General features: G+C 38.7%; 1 protein-coding gene across 1 annotated transcript in view; it reads right to left on the reverse strand.

Moving 5' to 3' along the window:
• The window catches only part of TRIM24 (tripartite motif containing 24), a 66,027-nt gene that overhangs the window by 29,787 nt on the left and 15,243 nt on the right, over positions 1–20,997 (reverse strand). The window contains exons 2-3 of the mRNA XM_075503176.1: positions 9,911–10,029; positions 1,407–1,554 (exon numbers count right to left, since the gene is read on the reverse strand). Coding sequence (XP_075359291.1) covers positions 1,407–1,554; positions 9,911–10,029 — 267 coding nt within the window. The remainder of the gene's footprint in view (positions 1–1,406; positions 1,555–9,910; positions 10,030–20,997) is intronic.

A 20,997-nucleotide genomic window follows, 5' to 3' on the forward strand; every position in this document is an offset into this window, starting at 1 on the left:
TCAGTACTCACTTTTGATTAACCACATCTGAAAGTGGGATACAGAATATAGTGTATATCTCCAAAGTATCATACTGGAAGCTACCCTTTGAGCAATAAAGATTACAGAAGTGAAAGCCCGCATTATATATAAAATTCACATGACTAGATATATACATATATTTATAATAATTTATAAAAATAATTTATGTATTTACAAGACAAATCATGCAAGTCCAATAGACTTAGAACCAGTAGAATGTTTGTCAGCATCCTATTATGTTTATAATTGTCCTACAATGTCACTAAAAGACAGGACACAATGGGCATAAACTGAAACAAAAGAAGTTCTCAATGAATAGAAGTACAACCTTTTTTACCATGAGAATAGTCAAGCTTTCTCAGAAGCTGTACTGTACACCATGTCCATCATTGCCGGTTCTCAAGGCCCCAAGGAATAAAGCCCTGAGCAACTTGATTTGATCTCATAGCTGACTACTTTAAGCAGGAGGCTGGACTAGATGATCTCCTGAGGTCCCTTCCAACCTAAATTATCCTAGAATCTACTGAGGAAAAACACCCCAATTCATAACATACTTCCCTTTAATTTCTAAGGGAAAACATTTCAAACTTAAAATATACTTAGCTAAAACGTGAATTCTGGCATGCTTTATTGCTAACAGAGCATGCTTTATTATCAGAGTCCTGAATAAATATAACCTATTAGTGCTCTTTTTGCTGCGGTATACAACAATAAAGTTCATATAAACCATTTGGGAGACCTCTAGAAAAACTAGAGGAGCCAAATGCGTAAAGAAGTATTTTCTGCAGCTGATCTCTAAAGTCTAGACAACAATTTGCAATCATTCCAGGTGAAAGATAAAATCTATGTGTATTTATTGGTTTAAAACACTTTGCATAAAAATCATATGAAATAGCAATCGGTAGGGTTTCTTACCACTATGCCGCATATCTGACAGAAAAACCTGACAGAAAAATGGCTATCATACCCCCAGCCATGACAAAGTCTTCCTTTTCAGTAGCTACATCCTAATGCATCTAACAGTTTAAAATAAAGTTTCCTCTTTTGTTAACTGGATCATTTAAGAGATCCACTTAGATGGAGAACAGCCAAAGAAACACCAGAATTGGTTCAAATGGTTGCAGCTTTCAGCAATGAAATTGAAATAAGTGACTGGGAGGCAGGAAACTATTAAAACATATCCATTACCAACCAGAAAAACAACATAGTTCCACTAATTCGTATGCACCAAAGGGTTATATCATAATGAATCTGTTCTTTTACATTTACTAGGATTAAGGAATATAGGTTTCGAAATTTATCACTTTAAAAATAAATGTGGTGGTCAATACAGTTTTCCAATACAGACACACATTCTTTGTGAAATTATAGATTAAGTGTGTTACCTGGAGATACTTCCTCTTTCTGTCTTACTGTATGATCCTTTGTGAATTTAACCCTCTGGTGAGCTCTGATGCAGGTCTTGCACAACCATTCTACACATTCCACACAAAAACCATTAGCTTCTGCATTGTCTTCACAGCTTGTGCAGACCTGACATGAGGAAGAAAAGGTAGCTGTTAAAATAAATATGGAATATACATACAAGCTATTGTTCATATACAATCAGTGCACTTCTACAGTTTTCCGAAAACTGTGAAATGAGAATGGAAAACTGCCTGAGGTACAGTGTCCTGGTGTCGGATGGGATAGAGTTAATTTTCCTCCTAGTAGCTGGTATAGTGCTGTGTTTTGGATTTAGCATGAGAATCATGTGATAACACACTCATGTTTTAGTTGTTGCTAAGCAGTGTTTACACTAAGTCAAGGACTCTTCAGCTTCCCATAGTCTGCCAGCAAGGAGGTGCACAAGAAGCTGGAGGGAGCACAGCCAGGACAGCTGACCCAACCTGGCCAAAGGGCTATTCCATACCATATGACATCATGCTCAGTATAGAAACTGGGGGGAGCTGGCTGGGGGGCAGCAATCGCTGCTCGGGGATGGGCTGGGTGTCTGCGGGCAGGTGGTGAGCGGTTGCATCACTTGGTTTTCCTGAGTTTTGTTTCTCTCTCTCTTTTTGTTGTTTTCCTTTTCATTACTATTATTATATTTCAATCATGAAACTGTTCTTATCTCAACCCATGAGTTTTCTTACTTTTGCCCTTCCGATTCTCTCCCCCATCCCACCGGGGGGGTGGGGGAGTGGCAGGGTGAGTGAGCAGCTGTGTGGTCCTTGGTTGCCAACTGGGGTTAAACCACAACATACAGGAGCACTATAAATAACTGCATAAAAGTAACTGAATGTGACTTTTCAAAGAAAGTGGTCATTTTATCAGTGTTACTCTAAAACCTTTACCTGACATGATAAAAGTCAAACCATTACTTTCTGCCTGACCCTGCATGCTTAGAAGCCATATAACGTTTACTACATACAATATGCTCTTGTGAAATATTTACTAAAGACAACACGATCAGCACTGCTCTGATTTTAGAAGCCTTCCTCAGTTCACACAGAAGCTTTAATTTCAGTTTCTGTTCACCTGCTTGGAGTTTCAGGAAGTGCACACAGCATTGAACAGCAGGGTTCTCAAGAATCTCTGCATCACCACTTAAAGATAGCATTCCAGTTAAGCTTATCAGTAAAGCTACCCTAGAACAGATCTGCAACCAATGCATAATGATTTTCAAACCGTGGCCTGTTAATTCCTGGGGCTCTTTGGACTATACCCGAGGGATCTAGAAAAAAAAGTTAATTAAGGAAAACAAACCTAAAAGCAGACCAAAACATCTCTGCACAGAGTCAACATATACACAAGAAAAAATTGCTACAGACTCACAATTTGAACAACAGTCTGGAAACTATGAATAATGGACACCATCACTTCATGTGTTCATAAAATTATTTCATTTTTAACTCCTCCTTTACAATACCTCTGTAGTCATACCTTCAAGGGTCTTTTTGTGGTAAAAATAATGAACTTTCTTATGCAGTTACTTGTTTAGGTAACTACCATCCATTTCTATCAATGTTTAGCACCGCTGCAAACAAAAGGCTCAAGGCATCTGAAGATTGCTATATCCTACAGATCCCACTGATAGAATTCTGCTAGCAGGAGCAACAAGGAGAAAATTTTAGATCTTAGTTTAGTTTTCAGTTTGATTAAAAAAAATCCAACTGCACCCTCACAAGATAATTATACATTAAGTTAAAGAGGAAGCAAATATTTATATCCTATGCAGATAGATAATATATATGTAGAACTATGTCCCAGTTTCCCCTTCAAGAAAAAGAGGAAAATTAGCACAAAACTTGCCTTAGGCCACAAAGCAAGTTACTGACAGAACTGGAATTTGAACATAGGAGTTCCAGATTCCGAATGCTGTGCTTATTCTTCTGGATCATGTTGCCTCTCAAAGCAAGTATCTTCTGAGAAATGAAGTTACAACGCAAGGGTTGTTGACCCCTCTTGTTGTCACTTGGAGTTTGAAGCAGTTCTTTTTCATTAAAGGTGACCTGCAAAGGAGAAAAAATTGGGCTTGTGCCCCTTTTTCTGTTTCTTTACAAAAGGGAGGCCTGAAAGTTTTATTTTTAAAAATCTTCTTAATTTTTAAAAATCTTCAGCTTGGTTTTTCTTTTTCTTCCCCTTCTTCTCTTAACAATAAAAATTCTAGTCCTATCCAGACTAGTTGACTAGGGAGAAATATCAAAGTCAGGACATCATAAAAAAAGTCAAGAAAATGGAAGTAAAGCAACTGAAGGAAGTGAATTGTAATCAGGAAATTGAAAATTTTTACTTGCTCTTAACCCTTAATTTCAATGACATTTTGCAAAAAAAGAAGTATTCTTAAGGACTCAGCACAGCTTCTTGAAAAAAAATTGAGAGCAAGCAAGTATCACTGAGGCATTACTTCAACGTTACATTTTCTCTGGCAGGAACTCCCATGAAAGAAATTCCCTCCCTTCTCCTTTGCCTCCTCAGGTGTGCCAATGCAACCCTCTGCAAGACTGTGGTGTAAAACCGGATTGATTACATCATTGTAGCTCAAGGATCAGTTACATCAGCACTGCTGACCAGGCAGTGAATTACTGCAGGATGAGAAAGAAGTTTTCATATCAGTCTTGTTGCCAAAGAGGTATCATCATGCTATGCTCCCAGACACCCAGAGGTGTTTTTGCAAATTAGAGTAGAGAATAAGAGATTGGATATTTATTTTTCTAGTGTAAAAAACCCAACAGTGAAAACAAAATAAGCAAAGGAAAAAACAACAGTAATAAAAAAAGTGTTTCAGGCATTCTTTAAGTCAAAGAAGCAAAACAAAGGTAAAAAAAATAGAAAAAGGCAGGAACTCAATTTCAAAAAAAACCAACAACAACAACAAAAAACCCACAACAGCCTTTCCAGGTCACCTTTAGCAAACTTAGGCAGATAAACTTGCTGCGTGCCAGGGCATTTAAGTAAGTTCAAAGGATTTCAGAAGTTATTCATTCCTCCTAGATTCAAGATCTTTGTCTATTTTCTTTTTTCAATATGCTTTAGGTTTTCTCAACTGGTTTGACCTGCTATAGTTGGAATGAGATGAAGATTGTGATTCAATAACCAATAATCACGTGCTGCCAAATGAACTGAAAGTCCTCCTTTGTAGTCCAAAAATATGTATATACCAACTTTATACTCTTCAAAGCCACCAAGTGGAAGAGAGACAGATTTCTAAAATTTTTCTTAGACATTATAACTCATGCTGTCAAAATACTTATGCCTTCTAGGTAGAAACTAGATTTGCTTCTACCCACTTCTTATTTGAAAGATGCATTTTCAGATACAGCTTGGATTTTGCTAGAACTCCTAGTTATTAGAATAAGTTGTACAGCTAAAGTACATGGAAGTACAATTACTGCAAATGTGTTCTATACTCTTACAAAACCTAAAACTTATTTCATTCTTATTTTTGTGACTCATACAAGCAGTGCTTCAGTGATTTCAAAGAAAACTCTCCCTAGTTAACCTGTAAGTCTTTCTTCTGGTTAGACAGATATTTATTTTTAATTGAGTTTTCTTTGTAATTATATTTAATTCAGTTACTAGTTTTAGTATTTATAACCCCGGGAAGTGTTCATTCAGCCTTCATTCAAATTTAATGAAAGCTGAAATTACTCAGCGTGTTGCAGGTAAGTACTATTTTTTCTGTTGTGAAAGGTTGTTTATTTACTTAAAAACAGATTTACATGCAAGAGTTGAGGTAACAGAGCTGTCTTCTCAGCTACTGTAGTAACTAACCGCTCTTCCAATTAAATATACTTTGAGTATTAAAGAGATTAAATAAGCAAGCAAAGGTTTCTGAGTTTTGAAGGAAGAGAGCAAAGTAGCCCAGAGGAATATTCAGTGAACTAATGTTCCAAAGTTCACCAGTGTAAATTAGATGCAATGGTTTCCCCTGTTGGATCCAAAAAACATTGATCTCTTGGCATATACAAAATCACCAAAGACAGCACCTGTCTTTTGGGACATTCTCGCTTATATGTAACTCTAAATATGAACCACATGCTGATACCTCAAAATGCATAAACCCTAATCAACATACCCTCCTTTCCCCAACATCCCATCAACAGCTGCCTCTCTTTGAAGCACAATAAAACCATATTGTGACTCTTCTCGAGTCTATTACCCACTGCCCTAAACCTGTGGCTTTCAAAGACATTTTGGCCACGGCTACAGCTTTGATAAGCTATTTAGCATACTAGTTCTTCTTTGGAAGAATGCATAGCGGCTACTCTGGCACCATACAAAACTGGAGAAACTTTTTGTTCTGAATTGTCCTCATTAATCACTCTATTATGCCAGTCAGACTTGCTGTCTTAGTATGAACATCTAGTATCAGATCTAAACTCGTACTTTGTTTTGTTACTACATTCCCAATATCTCACCTAAAGTCCAACTGTTCTTCATTCCTACTACAACATTTAAAACTCTCAGGTCAGTAACTGGTAAAGATACAGAAAGTGTTCTTACTATCAAAAATATTCATATACATGTTCTCTTTTGGACACAGAACCTGAGAATTAGGACCTAGACTAAAATGCACTACAGGCTCAATATGCTGCAGCAACATCAATGTTATCACTATGATCTTCTCTTCTGCATCAATCTCGCACTTCTCATTTTTACTTTCATGGCTTTGCACATGCGTTAAACAATTTTCTTCTGTTAAGTTCCTCAATTTCCCTCACTTGTCTTCCCTTTAGTCTATTCAAATTTAGCGTTGCTTCAGTAACATCTCTTGGGTTTGAAGCTCCTTTCTGCTTCCTCTTATGGATCAAGTATAATTAATTTTTATTTTCAAACTTCTCTTCAGCATCCAATAATTTTGCCCAGTCTTTCAATAAATCATAATGTGAAAAAAATTATAAAGGATCTGCTCTTTCGAACTATTTATGTCCTAGTTGCCCACAACCTATAATGATTACTTTCAGGAAGATCACAACTGCATTTCCCGTTAGTCTCTTTTCTTCTGGAAAGCTTCCTATACTAATAGCCAGCACAAAATCCTTAATGTCCTCTTTAATGCTAGCCAGGAAAGCCCTTGTGGAACATACACTAGGGAGTTTTACACTTTCTTTATGCTTACTTCTTTTGCTCCTGAAATTTTCAGTAGTAATTGCTAGAAAGCACAGCTGTGTCAGTAGGGTACTGAACTGCCAAAATCAGGCTCAGATAAGGTAAACATGATTTCAGATAGATGGCTGGCACTTTAATGAGTTCCAGTTATTTTTCTCACGCCACAATGCCAGGCTCCATGATATGTCATTCAGCCCTACAGTTTTAATTCAATATGCTAAAAACTATTTTAACATTATTACCATTTTAAATCTGAAACAACCAACCACTGAATTAGAAAGGGTTTTTTGCAGTCTCTCTCGAATTGAAATAAACCAGTCCTTCCTGACAACACACATATACAGGCTAGTCATAGGTATGGACCAGTGGTTCTAAGCCACAACATTACTTGCACAGAACCCATGGCTTGCCTGTATTCTAATTTCTTAAACATCCTGCTAAAGCTGCCAAACTGTCAAAGCCAAACTAACCATCTCAGTAGAAAATTTCTATAAAATAGCCAAAGTTTTTGACAGAATTTGGATGACCTCTGGTCCAGTATTTCGTGCAAGTCTCAGTATCTTTTCCACTTTAATTCCTCTGATCTGTTGCCTATCTTGCTACTGGCAATTTTTCTTTCTTTTCTCTTTGCTCCTTCAAAGGCAAAACAAGACAGGCCGATTAGAAGGCTGTATCATCCTTAAACCTCATAATATTCCCCAACAGGACACTGATCTGTTTAACTAATATTGAGTTAACTTTGCTGTTCCACAACAGACAGCTTTATAAAATGGTGTAGCTTTTTTTTATGGTTCCAATGTCAAAGTACAAAGGAATGTCCAAAAAGCTTCATTATCATACCACAATAATTCTATTCAAATAAAACAGAACTGCACATCATTCATTTCCAAGATGTAAGGTACACGCTCACTTAGCAGGCATCTAACAAAACATCTAGCTCTGTTTTAAAAAAAAAAGTCAGCAGAAAAGCACATGAATGTACTACTCTGCTGGTTCAGCAAAGTCTGCTGGTTTGCCTTCAACTGCTGCAGAAAGTATCCTGAGTTCAGCCAGGGAACTGAGCTGAAGAACAGACATGCTTTCTGAACTGCAAGCCTGCTGGTTTTTGTTAGAGAGAGAGAGAGAGAAGCAAACATGGAATAGAAGAGTAAGACAGATGTCTGAGAAGGGAACTTAAGGAAAGACAAACGCTTTCAAGAACCTGCCTGAAATCTGCTCACACCACTCAATAACGGACGATTCCAAACCAGCTGCTGAAATATGTGGAATTTCTCTGTATCTCTCTCCAGCAGATCAAGATCAGAAGGTAAACAATAAAGACATTTCCCTCAATTCCAAGGAAGTGCCTGACTTATCCTGACATCACCAAGTTTGGTGGATACTCCAACTTTTGATACCCTATGACCCATCAAAGGACACCCAATTTTACATGATTATGACCAACCTCAAGAATATAAAGAACCCTTCTTGAATTTTCAATTCCTTATCCAAGTCTCAAAGGCCTCAATTCCTCACTTAACTTCCACGGAAAGCAGAAAAAACTAGGGGGGGAGGGGGGACGACGGATGGACGGACGGACATGGACACACGGACACACACAAAAAAGGCTTTGTCACTTAACCCAGGAAAAATAATTTTTCTATCACCACTCCCCAAAGCAGTATCTTGTTATATAACTAAGCAGAGGTTATGGCACAGGTCCAAAAAAATTCAGGGCTGCTTCTGCATAACAAACTTATTTGTTATCTTGCTTCTCTTCCTAATTTTAAAGTCACTAAAAAAATTATGATCAAATTTTCAGTGCAACAAGGACTATTCATTTCCTCTATCTTACTGGTAAAGTATTGAGAGACTTGTGTAAATCTCTCAACCATGTCCAAAACTCAGATGTTTCCTGCAACACCCGGGGGAAAACAAACAAAGAAAAAAAAATCCCACACACAAAAACACAAAAAAACCAAATTTCAAACTGTCCTATATTAAGAGAACACTGCTGATACTTCCAGAGACTCCCAACTAAATTTCAGCTTCTGGTAAAGTCTATCATTTCTCAAAAATCCAGTTACAAAATTCCTTATAAGCTGGACACAGTTTAATGGTTTTTGAGACATAAATTAATTCCTCTTCCTCAGAGATGATGACAATATTTATGCCTTTAATGGTCAGCGAGCTGGTACCACAAACCTGACTGGGTACTTCCATCTGTTCCTGAGAGACATACCCATTCATATATGTAAGCACAAATTTCAGCTAAGCTTTGAAATGAGCAGACTACACAATAAAGGACCTCTAAGAAGCTGCCCTCAAAACAAATGTATCAAGAGCCAATGATACAGGTTCTTAAAAAAGGAAAGCAAAAAGGAGACATTTTCAAAATAAAAGGAGACCACCATCCAGATGTTAGGGGATGAGTTAAAATGCAAGCCACACTGACACAGTAACCTTTTTGTACTGTTATTATGAAGAATGCAGCAACATATAAAGAGGCTGAATTATTTACAATAGGTTCCTGGAGTTTAATAAAAAGTTTATGAGTAAAGAGATACTTGAGATACTCTCTTACTAGCTAAAAATGAAGACATGCAATACTTTGATACCAGAGATTGCTAAACTGTGGTCCTACACAGATGTGATTATTCATTTGGTACTGCTTCCACACTAGTACTTTCCTCCTGAAAAACCATCATGAGGAAAAAACCCCGTATGACTATTCTTCCAGATAAGCAGGTTTGGATTTTATGAGATGGCTATTATTTGATTGCAAAAGGAAGAAGAGGCAGCCAACATAAGAAAAACAAACAAGAAACGCCTACAACATACAGTCTTCCCCAATTAGAAGTTTGAGCCTCTTGCTTGGTAACTGCACTGCAGCTATTTAGTGCCATGTTTTGTCAGTGTTGAGATAAGAAAACTGAAGTCGATTTACCTAGAGGATTCCATTTTACATTGAGATCTCTTGTCATAGTGTTGTTCGGGTCTCTGCTTCAAAGAGTGCTTCAAGTGCCCTATCCAAAGTACAGAAATTCCCATTCTAATGCCTATTCCTTACTTTTATCTTTTGCTATCATTATGAAATTTTATATCAACAATTAAAAATAGTTTAGAATAAGACAACCACCTTCTTCACATGCATTCTCATAGATTTTAACTGATTTTCTAGAGTAGCTATCCCATGTGATGACTAAGTACTTGAAGTCTTCTGCGTATGAACAGCAAAAAGGCCACACAGGAAGAAGCCAAGGATATGCATACACATCCAAAAGGTGTTAACTTGATTACATGTTAATGCACTTACCTGATTTGATTTCTCTACTGTGCTACTGGGAACCTCCGTGGTATCCTTCACAAAAAAGTTATCTATGATGTGTCTCTCTGCACATTCCTGACCACAAATTGGACAGCGGATAACACCGACTGGGGGGAAAAAAAATATCTGATTATGCTTGAATAATGTAAGGTATATCAAACAACTTCAAAGACAGCTTGTAAGGATAAATACTTTGAAAGAATGTTTTAATACTTTCCTGTCAATAAGGTGTGAGTAAAAAGAAGCTAATTCTCATTTATCACTGAAGTAACCTTCACCTGTTATTCCCTGATGTTGTATTCTTTCAACCAAGGTCAAACACCTTTTTGTTTCAATCCAGTAAAGAATTTGCCTTAATCTTATAGAAAATTAATTCTTTTTCTCTAAAGGGAATGTATTCCCATTGACAATCTGTTGTTACAGAATGGATTCAAGTAAACATTTATTAGTGTGGAGTATTAATTAGTGACTTTGAGCGCTATTATATACACACACATACATGCCAGCAGTATGACATGACTGACTTCCAGCTATGTAATATGAGAAACTGAAACGCAACACATTCAAAATTAATGAGGCAAGTTGTATAGAGGAGGAACGGACCTGTATTAATGTTGTGACTACCTTCACACCAGGCAAGGGAAAGCAAGCAAGAAAGACATAGGAATAAACAAGCAAGGTCCTCTCCCTCCTCTCCTCTTGCAAGATGCACTGGGGAACAATTCTAAGACAGTAACAGACTCCTGGTTGAAAAAAGAGCTGAGAACTAATAACTCAAAGGGTTAAACAATTAATAGTTTTCTCAAGAGAATAAAAAGGGCAAAGTCAAGTTGAAAACCTGGGGTTCAACAGTGAGTAGACTAGACTGAAATGGAAAAGATCTATATAAACATTTTAAAGTAGACACCCTTCCTAGGTGCAGAAAACAGGACGTCTTATTAGCATTGAGGCTTGTTTACCATCCAAGAAAAATCCCTAAAATGGTAGGCATTAACATCTCGCTTTAAGAAAATGATCACAGTGATTACCACCAAAAAAAGAAAAGAATTGAAACTAAGTTAGGTTGACATAATCACTCAGGATGTGGAAATCATCATGCAAAGCCTACAGTGGAATAGTCATGTGAGTCCACACTGAGATAGATTCTAGACCTACAGATGCCGTTTGAGAGGAGGCATGATTTTAGGGCCTTAAAGAAGATCAGAAGCACCGTTTAACCCAATGAATTTAACACAAGTATATAATTCAGCACTTGCATATTTAACTAAACCAGTATGGGCTTAATTCTGTTCCTGTTTCACTTTTACAATAAAATGCAGAAGTACAGAAACAATTAAATATTTCACTTTCCGCAGAAGAACTTAATTCCTTACTGTAAGTGCTTCATACAAGATTTAGGTAACTTTTTCATAATGTTCTTCCGATACATGATAGAGATTTAACTGGCCAACCCACTATAAAGCAGTTCTCTAATAAAAGTCCACCAGTTTACTAAATACACTCTTCATTCTGGAAATTTAGCCAGCAGTTTTCTACTTGTGTGCAAGGTATTTCACTTTCATCTGAAAGACTATGATGTTAAGCCTAGTTTTATTATAATTGCCATTTTACCAGTCTGCATTTCAATACATATCTGTGCAGCTTCCTTTGATATACAAATTCTATATTTTGGCTAAAACTTCTGTAAAATTTTTTATACCATCATCATGAAGGATAATTAAGAAATCTAATTCTGGTTTGTCAGGTAGTTAATAGAACTCCAAGTACTGAAATTCTCCTTTTATTAAGCAAATCAATTTACCACAGTCAAGACTGAACAAATCTCCTAATACTCAAGCTACATACTTGCTAATAAAGCCTATTTTTTTACATTTTTCAACAGTGCCGATTACAAACCGCCCTCTGTTCCCTCACTGCTCGTCCTTGAGCCCGACAAAGCGCAGTGCTCTGGGCCATCACGAGTGACTGAGTCGGTCTTTGCATGTGATTGGCAGCGGGGTTCAGACAGAGAATGAGACTGGCAAACTGATTCAGCTATGGATGTATTTCTCCTGCTCTCCCAAGCTTCACGTTCAGCCCCCCACCTGCCTCACTGACCAAATGCACTACTGCTTACACTGAAGCAACATGAGAAGCAGCATGAGGACAGGAAGGGGCCGACACTGCCACTGAAGATTAAACGTGGAACCACTGAAACAGATCAGCTGTATTAAGCTGAGTTTATAAATTGGCTTGAATGGAAAACATGGTGGGCAAGGAAGGGGCAGGGGACAAGTTAGGAAGCGTACTAATGTAAACCAAATGTTTCATTTGCATTTTCACCAACAGAATACTGCCAACTACCTGTTCAAGAGACCACTTCGAAATTCTAGACTGAGATGGCAGAAGGAGAAAAGGAAAACTGCCCAAACCTCTCAAAATCCTCTTGAAACTTTTTCTAGAATTCCTTAGGCTGTCTAGCCTTAAGTCAAGGTGTTCTTCTGCCACTGTGTGTGGGTAAGTTTGCTTTTGTTACAATCCTGGATTGATGACTGCTACACAAATCGGTTTTAACCCAGGTTTCATCAACTTCAGGACTGTGGATTTAAGCGAAAACACCTAATATCGTGATCTCAATGTAACTGTTATACCCAGGTTACGCTGTTAGGTACACAGCTGGCAACATAGGCCTTTTTGGCACAAAATGTAAAACAAATTAGCCAGGCAGCATTCCTTTCAAGTCCTTATCTACCATTCTTAATGTATCCAAGGCTCTTTCAGTAATGTACCGAACAATATAAACCACGTGTGGTCTTTTTCTCTCCACTCTCCAAGTGGGAAACGGAAGGTGCAAGCAGAATGCTCTGTGCACGGTTTTTCACACGTGTTGCATTTGAAAGAAAAGGGTCATGGCAAATAACAGTACCTAAGGAATTCATGCAGGTTCATTTCAGAACTTCAATCTAGCCACCTCAAAGAGACACTCTCACACAGATATGCTGCACATCAGCACTGGAATTTCTACCCGCGCTCCTTATCAGTAAGCAAATAGTACAGTGGAGTGCACCGTACAGTCACCACACAGTCCTGCAGAACAGGGTGAAGAGCTGGCAGTTCACCAGAACCCACGTAACTAAGAGAGACACTAAGTTTCTGGGAAGGAAAAATAGGGCTTACAATGAACCCAGAATTCAGAGCTTCCTATGGGAAAACAGAGGCAGAAGAGGAAAGACAATGACTATTTTGGAATTAAATGGAAAACATGGATAAATACGAAAAACAATGTATTCAAAGTTAAAAAAAAGAACACTGATTATATTCAAGTAAAGACACACACTCTAATTTAGCAAAGTTCACGGGCAAACATATCTCTGTTTCAACATTAGCATTTCTACCTGATGTTATCGGGGTTACCTATCATAATTAAGTACTAAAGTTTTATTTGGAAATAGTAATTTTCAAGTGAATTCTTCCTTTGCAATACTAGTTACAGAATGCAGCTTTTTGTATAAAATTATAAAACTACACATAGGCCAAGCAAAGTTTTTGGCCATTCATCCAATACAAATTGTAAGTTATCAGCTATCACAGATCTGACGGGATTTAAGTCAGTTCATGTTATTTATGTTGCTTACAGCCCAAAACACATCAGCACAACCCTAAGAGCACACACCCTTAAAGGCCAGGCTGCAGAGAGTTATAAACAAGAAATATTGGGAAGAGGAGCCAGAAAGTTACTGGATTTGTTTTGTTTCTGAAGATGACACATAACATTTACATTTTTTCACATGCAGAGTCCTCTTTTAGAATAAGATTTGGTCCAGTAACATAGCGCATTAGGTTTACATGTCCAGGTTTCGGTAACAGGGGGACGAGAGGGAGCTGCAGGGGTGTCCTCTGCGAGAAGACACCGGGGACTGCCCCCATGTCAGACAGAGCCAATTCCAGCCGGCTGCAAGATGAACCCACCACTGGCCAAAGCTGAACCCATCAGCAATGCTTGTGGCACCTCTGTGTACATGTTTAAGAAAGGGTAAAAAATGCTGTGCAATAGTAGCTGGGAGAGAGTAAGAAAAACGTGAGAGAGACAGCCCTGCAGACACCCGGGTCAGTGAAGAAGGAGAGGCAGGAGGTGCTCCAGGTGGCGGAGCAGACTTCCCTACAGCACATGGAGAAGGCCATGGTGAAACAGATTGTCCCCCTGCAGCCCATGGAAGACCACATTAGAGCAGATACCCACATTGCAGCCTGTGGAGGACCCCACGCTGCAGCAGGTGGATATGCCCCGAAGGAAGCTGCAGTCTGTGGAAAGCCCACACCAGAGCAGGTTCCCAGCACGAGCTGTATCCCATGGAGAAGTGCCCATGCAGGAACAGGTTTTCTGGCAGGAACTGTGGCCTGTGGGGGACCCACACTGGAACAGTCTGCTCCTGAAGGACTGTACCCCATGGAGAGGACCCATATTGGAGCAGGTCTTGAAGAAAGGCCCCACACTGGAGCAGGTCTTGAAGGACTGTATCCCATGGGAGGGGCCCCATGCTGGAGCAGGGAACAAGTGGGTGGAGGATGGAGCAACAGAGAGGAACTGTTATGAACTGACACAACTCCCATTTCACCTTCTCCCCTCCTCGAGCAGTGAAATCAGGAATGAAGGAGTAAAGTTGAAGAGGGGTGTGAGAGGGAAGGGTTTTTTATTTTTGCGTTTGTTTCTCACCATCCACATCTATTTAATTGGCAATAAATTAATCTTCCTCACCTTGAATCTGTTTTGCCCATGATGGTAACCGATAAACAATCTCCCTGTCTTTATCTGTCCTGTTGAGGGGGAGGAGAGAGAGCGCGCGCGCAACTTGGTGGGTGTCTGGCAGCCAGCCAAGGTTAACCCACCACACATAGGTCTTGGAGACAGACCTTAATGGTCCTCAGGGGTTTGTTTTGTTTGTTTGGGTTTGAGGTTTTGTTTGGTTTGTTTTTTTTTTTTTTTTTTAAAGCTAAATGCTTTAAACTAGAATTTTGTCTTAGCTGATAAGAGAAGTGAAGCGGATCTGAAAGAGATGCTGGTTTGTATGTAACTTTGCAGGTTTTATATGGAGAAGACAGTGCTCTGTTATGCCTGTCAGAGTTCAAGGAGTGTCTGGACGATGCTCTTAATCATATGTTTTGGTGTTAGGTAGTCCTGCGAGGAGCAGGGAGTTGGACTCGATGACCCTTATGTGTCCCTTCCAACTTGAGATACTCTATGATTCTATGTTGCAACCTCAGCAGATGTGGAGAATACATAACCTCATACCAATTACAACATCTGTACCACTTTGGAGGTCTAATCCAGTTTAGAATATTGCTAACCATAGAGATCTTACGCTTCTTCCTTTTCCCAAGTAAAAAGGACTCAGAAGAGTACTGACACAGATTCATTGTCCTCAAACTAGTCTACTAGATGAGACCATATACTACAATAGCTTAAGAGAAATTTTATTTAAAAGATAGGAGGAAAACTCAGATGCATACTAGAGTCTTTTGGTATCAACAATAAAAATGGAAACAGTATACAATAAATATCAGCATATTAATGACTTGACAGTTTTAATAGATTATTCCTACTATCTCAAATTACATTATTTATATTTTGTATGTACAGCGATGAGTTGATAAAGGAATCACAGACATGGTTTGAAACCCTTTTTTCCTCATCCAGTTTTCCCATACAAAGGCTTAACTCAGACCATGAACAAGTATCCCCTCCTAGGTCCTGCAGTAGCAACAAGACACAACACTGCACTCTAAGGATTACTGCTCTCCCCAGCCTACTAACAGACCAGATACAGGACTTTGACTTCTTTTAGTGCATAAACAGTCAGGCTGGTTTAAAGTCATAGTTGACAAATAGTATTAAGACAAATGGCTGAAGCAAACATAGAAGCACACATACAAGCTTTCTGTTAACAAGCCAACAGGCGCTGTAGCAAACAATTAACTTTTTTGAACAACCAAAACGACAATGATATTTTCCAAAGACATTCCTACTTCTTTTTCAGAGGTGCAATAACATACAGGAAGAAGGAATGCAATACAAAGGCAAGTTAATATAGACCCAGCATATTTATTTATTTTTTACGACATTCCATGTATGTATTTGTTTTTAACGTCAATTGTTACACATTTTTTCCTCGTGAACATTTGATTACCTTTTAAACTGTTCCTTAAGCATGCATAGAATGAAACTCCCAAATTAACCTCTGAATTAACACCTCCTCCATCGAGTCCCTGTGCAAGACACTTTCCTAGTGCTACAATGAATCAAACTTTTTTTTTTTTTAGTGTTAAGGTTTGGAAGCAATTGTGCAATAGCTTTCTAACCATGTTTAGTCTTATTGCCAACACTTCCTTCCTCTTGTTTCAAGACACCTGCTTCCCGAATTGTGCCGCAATTTACTTCAGTGCTTTCAAGGCTGGGAACCCTAGCTATTATACTATGGTCTGTTCAAGAAGATTCAAATTCTGAGTAGCAAGATATTAAAAGTCATTTAGTTGATTTCCTTATATAAATTGGTAAGGAAAATAATTCATCCTCTAATGAAACTATAGGAGAAGCATTCTATGTCATTGAAACAAAAACTACATTATTGCTTTAAAAGAAAAAAAACAATCCCCAAACTATTTCGCTGTTCATTCCTCCCCTCCCCCCAAATACCCACAGTTTTGATAGAAGGAATGAAGGCAAAAGAGAAGAAAAATCTGGAAAGCTGCAGCACAGAACATTATTAACCCACACACTGTGGGATAATATAATGAAATTTCACTAATCCAAAAATTATTTCTGCAATTGATATTTGCTATACCAAGTATATGTTCTACAAGTACATTACCAAGTCAGCCCAAACCTAGTATTTTCACAAAAGACAAAAACCCAGTATCTTTAAATAAACATTGTCAGAGCAATTATAATGCAGCAGCATCAGAAACAGCATCAGATTCAGGTTAGCATTTTGGCTAATGCTGTTCAGGTTAAGCGCATTGCTGGATGGTGAGGCTCTACTGTTTATCCTGATTAAGTTGGGGATAAGAGGGACCTCCAATTCCATATTAATGTTCTGATGCTCAACTAATTCTTGACCCAATCAACTCTGAAAAGCTTTCAGATATCTGTGTGTGAATTGAACAATATAGTTAGGAGGCTTCCAAGACCAAGTTATTTTTTAGTAAACAAATTAATTCTCCTTCCTGAAGATTCTCTAAAGGAAGACTTGCTATGATAGCAAATTGCCAGAAATAAAGAGTTGACACTTGGTATTTTTAATGTCATTTCCTTTCAGAATGCCTGATGTTGCACTACACTCTAGACACACAGGGACTATCTGAGAAAAACAGATCTGGTATTACTTAGAAGAGAAAACAAGTTGAGATCAAGCTACCTTTCCTATTCCTCCTTAGAGTGTGGGGGGATGGGGAATTGGGCAAGGGTGACCTTACATTTTCCTAAAATTGCCTGAAGTAGCATCACCTACCATCATCTACATCCTGCAGTTTAAAGGAAACAAACACCAAAGAGAATCCAGCGGTGACTCCAGCACACCAGAGCAGCTACAGGAGTAGTCAACCAGGGACCTTTGGGCAGTTGTTCCATTTTTGACTGGACTTACCCTTCCCCGATTGCCTCTGTTTCAAACCCTACGTTTCCGTCTCAACCTTTTGTCAAACTTCAGTCAGTTGCCAGCTGATTTGCCATCCTTCCTTCCAATTTCGAATATTCACTTGAAAGGGTTAAATCCCTGACAATCCCTGACTAAGACCTTACTGTGAGTTTTACTTGCACCCTTGTTCTCTTTTGTTCTCTTCCCCTGCAAAGATAGTTTTAGTTACCTGCTGAGCAGAGCCGATGATAGGACATTTCCTGTAACTTCTTACCTGATAGGACTAAACAGGCCTTGAGCAAGCTCGTTAGGCTTCCTAATTAAATCACTGATAACAGGAACTCAGGATGTTTGTGCCGCAGATAAGCGCCAAAAAACTAGTTTAAATCGACCCCTTTATGACATTCCGAGGCCAAAGGACTGATGAACTAATTCAGTGACTATATATGGACAAACGAAGCCCAAAGTTCAACTAGCGGACAACGTGAGGAAGACCATGCAAGACCACCAGGAGGGTGAAAAGACCCTAACCCTAATTTTACTGTGCACGCTTGGACTATGTAAATGAATTCTGGGAACTCATCACCATAAAACTGCCCTTTTCAGGAAATCTAATGAATATGTATGATTTTTCTGTATATGAACTGATATGTTGTGTTAACCTGGCGGAGCACTTGTGGCAGAGCGATCCCCAGTGCTGCAATAAAGAATACCTGCTTAGTAGTCATCCCGACTATTGAGTCCTGATTTCGGCTTTTCACAGCAACACACTCCTACAGAACCTTGTTTTCTCTAGTAGTAACAAGAAACCTGTTGTCTGGTTCTAACTGTCATCTGTGTTATTCACATCAAATGCAACCTACTGCTTCCAGCCCTGTAGTGCCCATTACAATGGGGCAAACGCAGGGGGAAAGAGAACCAAGAAAAACCCACAGGATTCATCTGTAAAATAATTGAAAATTTCAGTGTGTTTGGGCCTGAAGCACCATGAGGTTTAGTGGATATGAACCAAAAAAGAAAAAACATCTGAGAAGTAGAGAGCACAAAAAACCCCCATGTACTGTTAGAAGTAGGTAAGGTTCCTCTGTAGTCTTAGCACTTACTGAATCTTCAAAAGGGCAACACAGCAAGGGATAAGATAACATGTATTAGAATGCCTTTCACTGAGAACAGTCCCATTTTACATGGGCTTAGACTTTCAAATTTAAGAATCCTAACAAGAATTGCATAGTTTGCTCTTTTAATAACCAATTATTACATAAGCATCTTCATGCAAAGGTATAAAACAAAGAACTCCATTGTCTATCAAGAAGGAAGAGAGGCTTGAAACCATTTCTCCTCCTGTCTCTGTGCACTGATGCAAGCTGAGGGAGAACCTAAGTCTAGGTAGGCAGTCCACTGAGCTTTGAGAGTAGGTAAGTATTTCCAGTGTGTCAATTGGTAACTGTTAGTGTCTAACATGAAATCACTGCAGGAAGTAAGATTTTAAAAGCATACTTGCCTGTTTGTTCTTGCTCAGAAGAATGAAGTTCAAGTGTCAGGGTTTATTTTTGTCAAAATAATCCTATAAGATTTTTATTTTTTTTTAAATGGAACAAGCATTTCCAGAGTGCTCCAGTGGGCAGATGAAAAACATATTACTTAACTTGGGAGGAGTTCCATAATCACCATCACTATTATAGTGAGGATGGTAAGTGATAAGATCCTACATTTTCATCTACTCCTTTGTGTCAGGATAGTTGTTCATGCAGCTGTATAGTGAGCTGGATCAAGAGCACGTGGCTCTTGAGTAGGACCAGAGGGGAAGACCTCCACACTTTTTAGCAGCAGCATCCATTCATATGAAAATCAAGCAGCCGTGGAACCTTACTTTGCTTGAACCAGGCCCGGACACCACACTGCTAACAAAAGTAGCAAAGCTGGCTCCCCTGCCTATTCATTTCCATCCCACGCCAACACAAAGATTTACGCTGTCATGCAATGAGCCAGATTAGGGAATACGACGTGGATTAAATGGGGTTGTGCCAGGAGACAAGAGTTAGTTTCCACGATAACAGTTCTCACTGGCTATAGGCTCACAACACATATGCCTCTTCAAGGAACGCTAGCCTGCATTTTAGACATGTAGGGGAAATCACGGCACATTCTTACTCTTCTTCACAAGTTACATGCTGCATCCACAGCAACGCCATCTCAAGCCATTCAGCAGAATGGGTATACGGCACATACTGTATTATTTCCAACTCACTTCTCAATTTCCTGGGAGTACATTCCAGACTACTGAAGCATCCTGAGACAATAGGAGGAGACTGCTCTGGTCTGCCCCAGTTTCGGCTCATTTGCGTCTTCACTGTAGCGAACAGGTTTCAGAGCCAATTTAATAAAGCCACTGGATAATCATTTGTAGGTCCAAAAGGGCATTTTTGTTTGTAGATGCAAAGTGTTTTACTAAAAAAGGAGGGCTTAAGGGTTCCCTTTCTTCAGCACAGATCAGTCAAAAAAAATACTAGTTTTGTGAAAGGGAGCTCTCTTTATTAAACAGAGTGCTTGGAAGCAACTAGTAACTAACATTCCCTAAAATGACATAGTCATTACAGAATAAATTAATTAGGCTTGCATAAGGTGATTTTCCTTGGTTTTACAGGAGTCTCGTTTGAAATTTTAACTATACAGTTTTCAGAACAGAAGATACTAACAGCGAGTCACCCATACAGTTAAAATTTTTTAAAAATAGACAGGCTAGCTAACATTAATAGAAGGTATGTTAGAGACTGAAGACGGTGCCAGCTATAAGATTTTTAGCATAACTACACAGAAAATTAGGGCATTTCAATTGTGACCTACGGAATCTTTTCGCCTCTTGCTGTGTATACAGACACCATTAATATTTGCAAGGCTTCTCATTAAAATGCATGGGGTTGAGGGTAAACTGGTTATATTTACACAGGTCATGTTTTTCTGTTAAAAACAAACACTTAGGAAACTTAATTTGAGAGACGATATCATGTGCAATAACATCTGAATCAATTTTTAAAATAATTACTGCTTTCCTCTTGTTTCTCATTAAGCCAATACTGGTGCTGCAAATTTGGCAACTTCTTCAAACCAGTTTGTTCCAGAAAGAGCTGCTCCTATCTAGTTCTGACAGCCTGCTGCTGCTAGTGGAAGGGAAATAGGTTAAACCAACAAGCAAGCACACCTCAAGGGGAAACTGGCACTTACTGCCAAAATATAAACATTCAAAGCAACCACTAATCTATCAGATAAATTTATCAAAATCTGAAAGCTTTATTTACCACCGTTCAAAATGTAAATAGATGAAAACCAGACAAAGACTACTAGCTGTAATCCCCCCTCTGGAAGAGTGTTACAGGCCAGATTTTATGCTGCAGTGCATTGACTTTCTTGGAAAGCACTGCAGAGCTGAATTAAAATATTTCAGCTGCTCTGTGAAATGGTTCATTG

Source organism: Mycteria americana, chromosome 1, assembly GCF_035582795.1.
Source record: "Mycteria americana isolate JAX WOST 10 ecotype Jacksonville Zoo and Gardens chromosome 1, USCA_MyAme_1.0, whole genome shotgun sequence".
NCBI lineage: Eukaryota > Metazoa > Chordata > Aves > Ciconiiformes > Ciconiidae > Mycteria > Mycteria americana.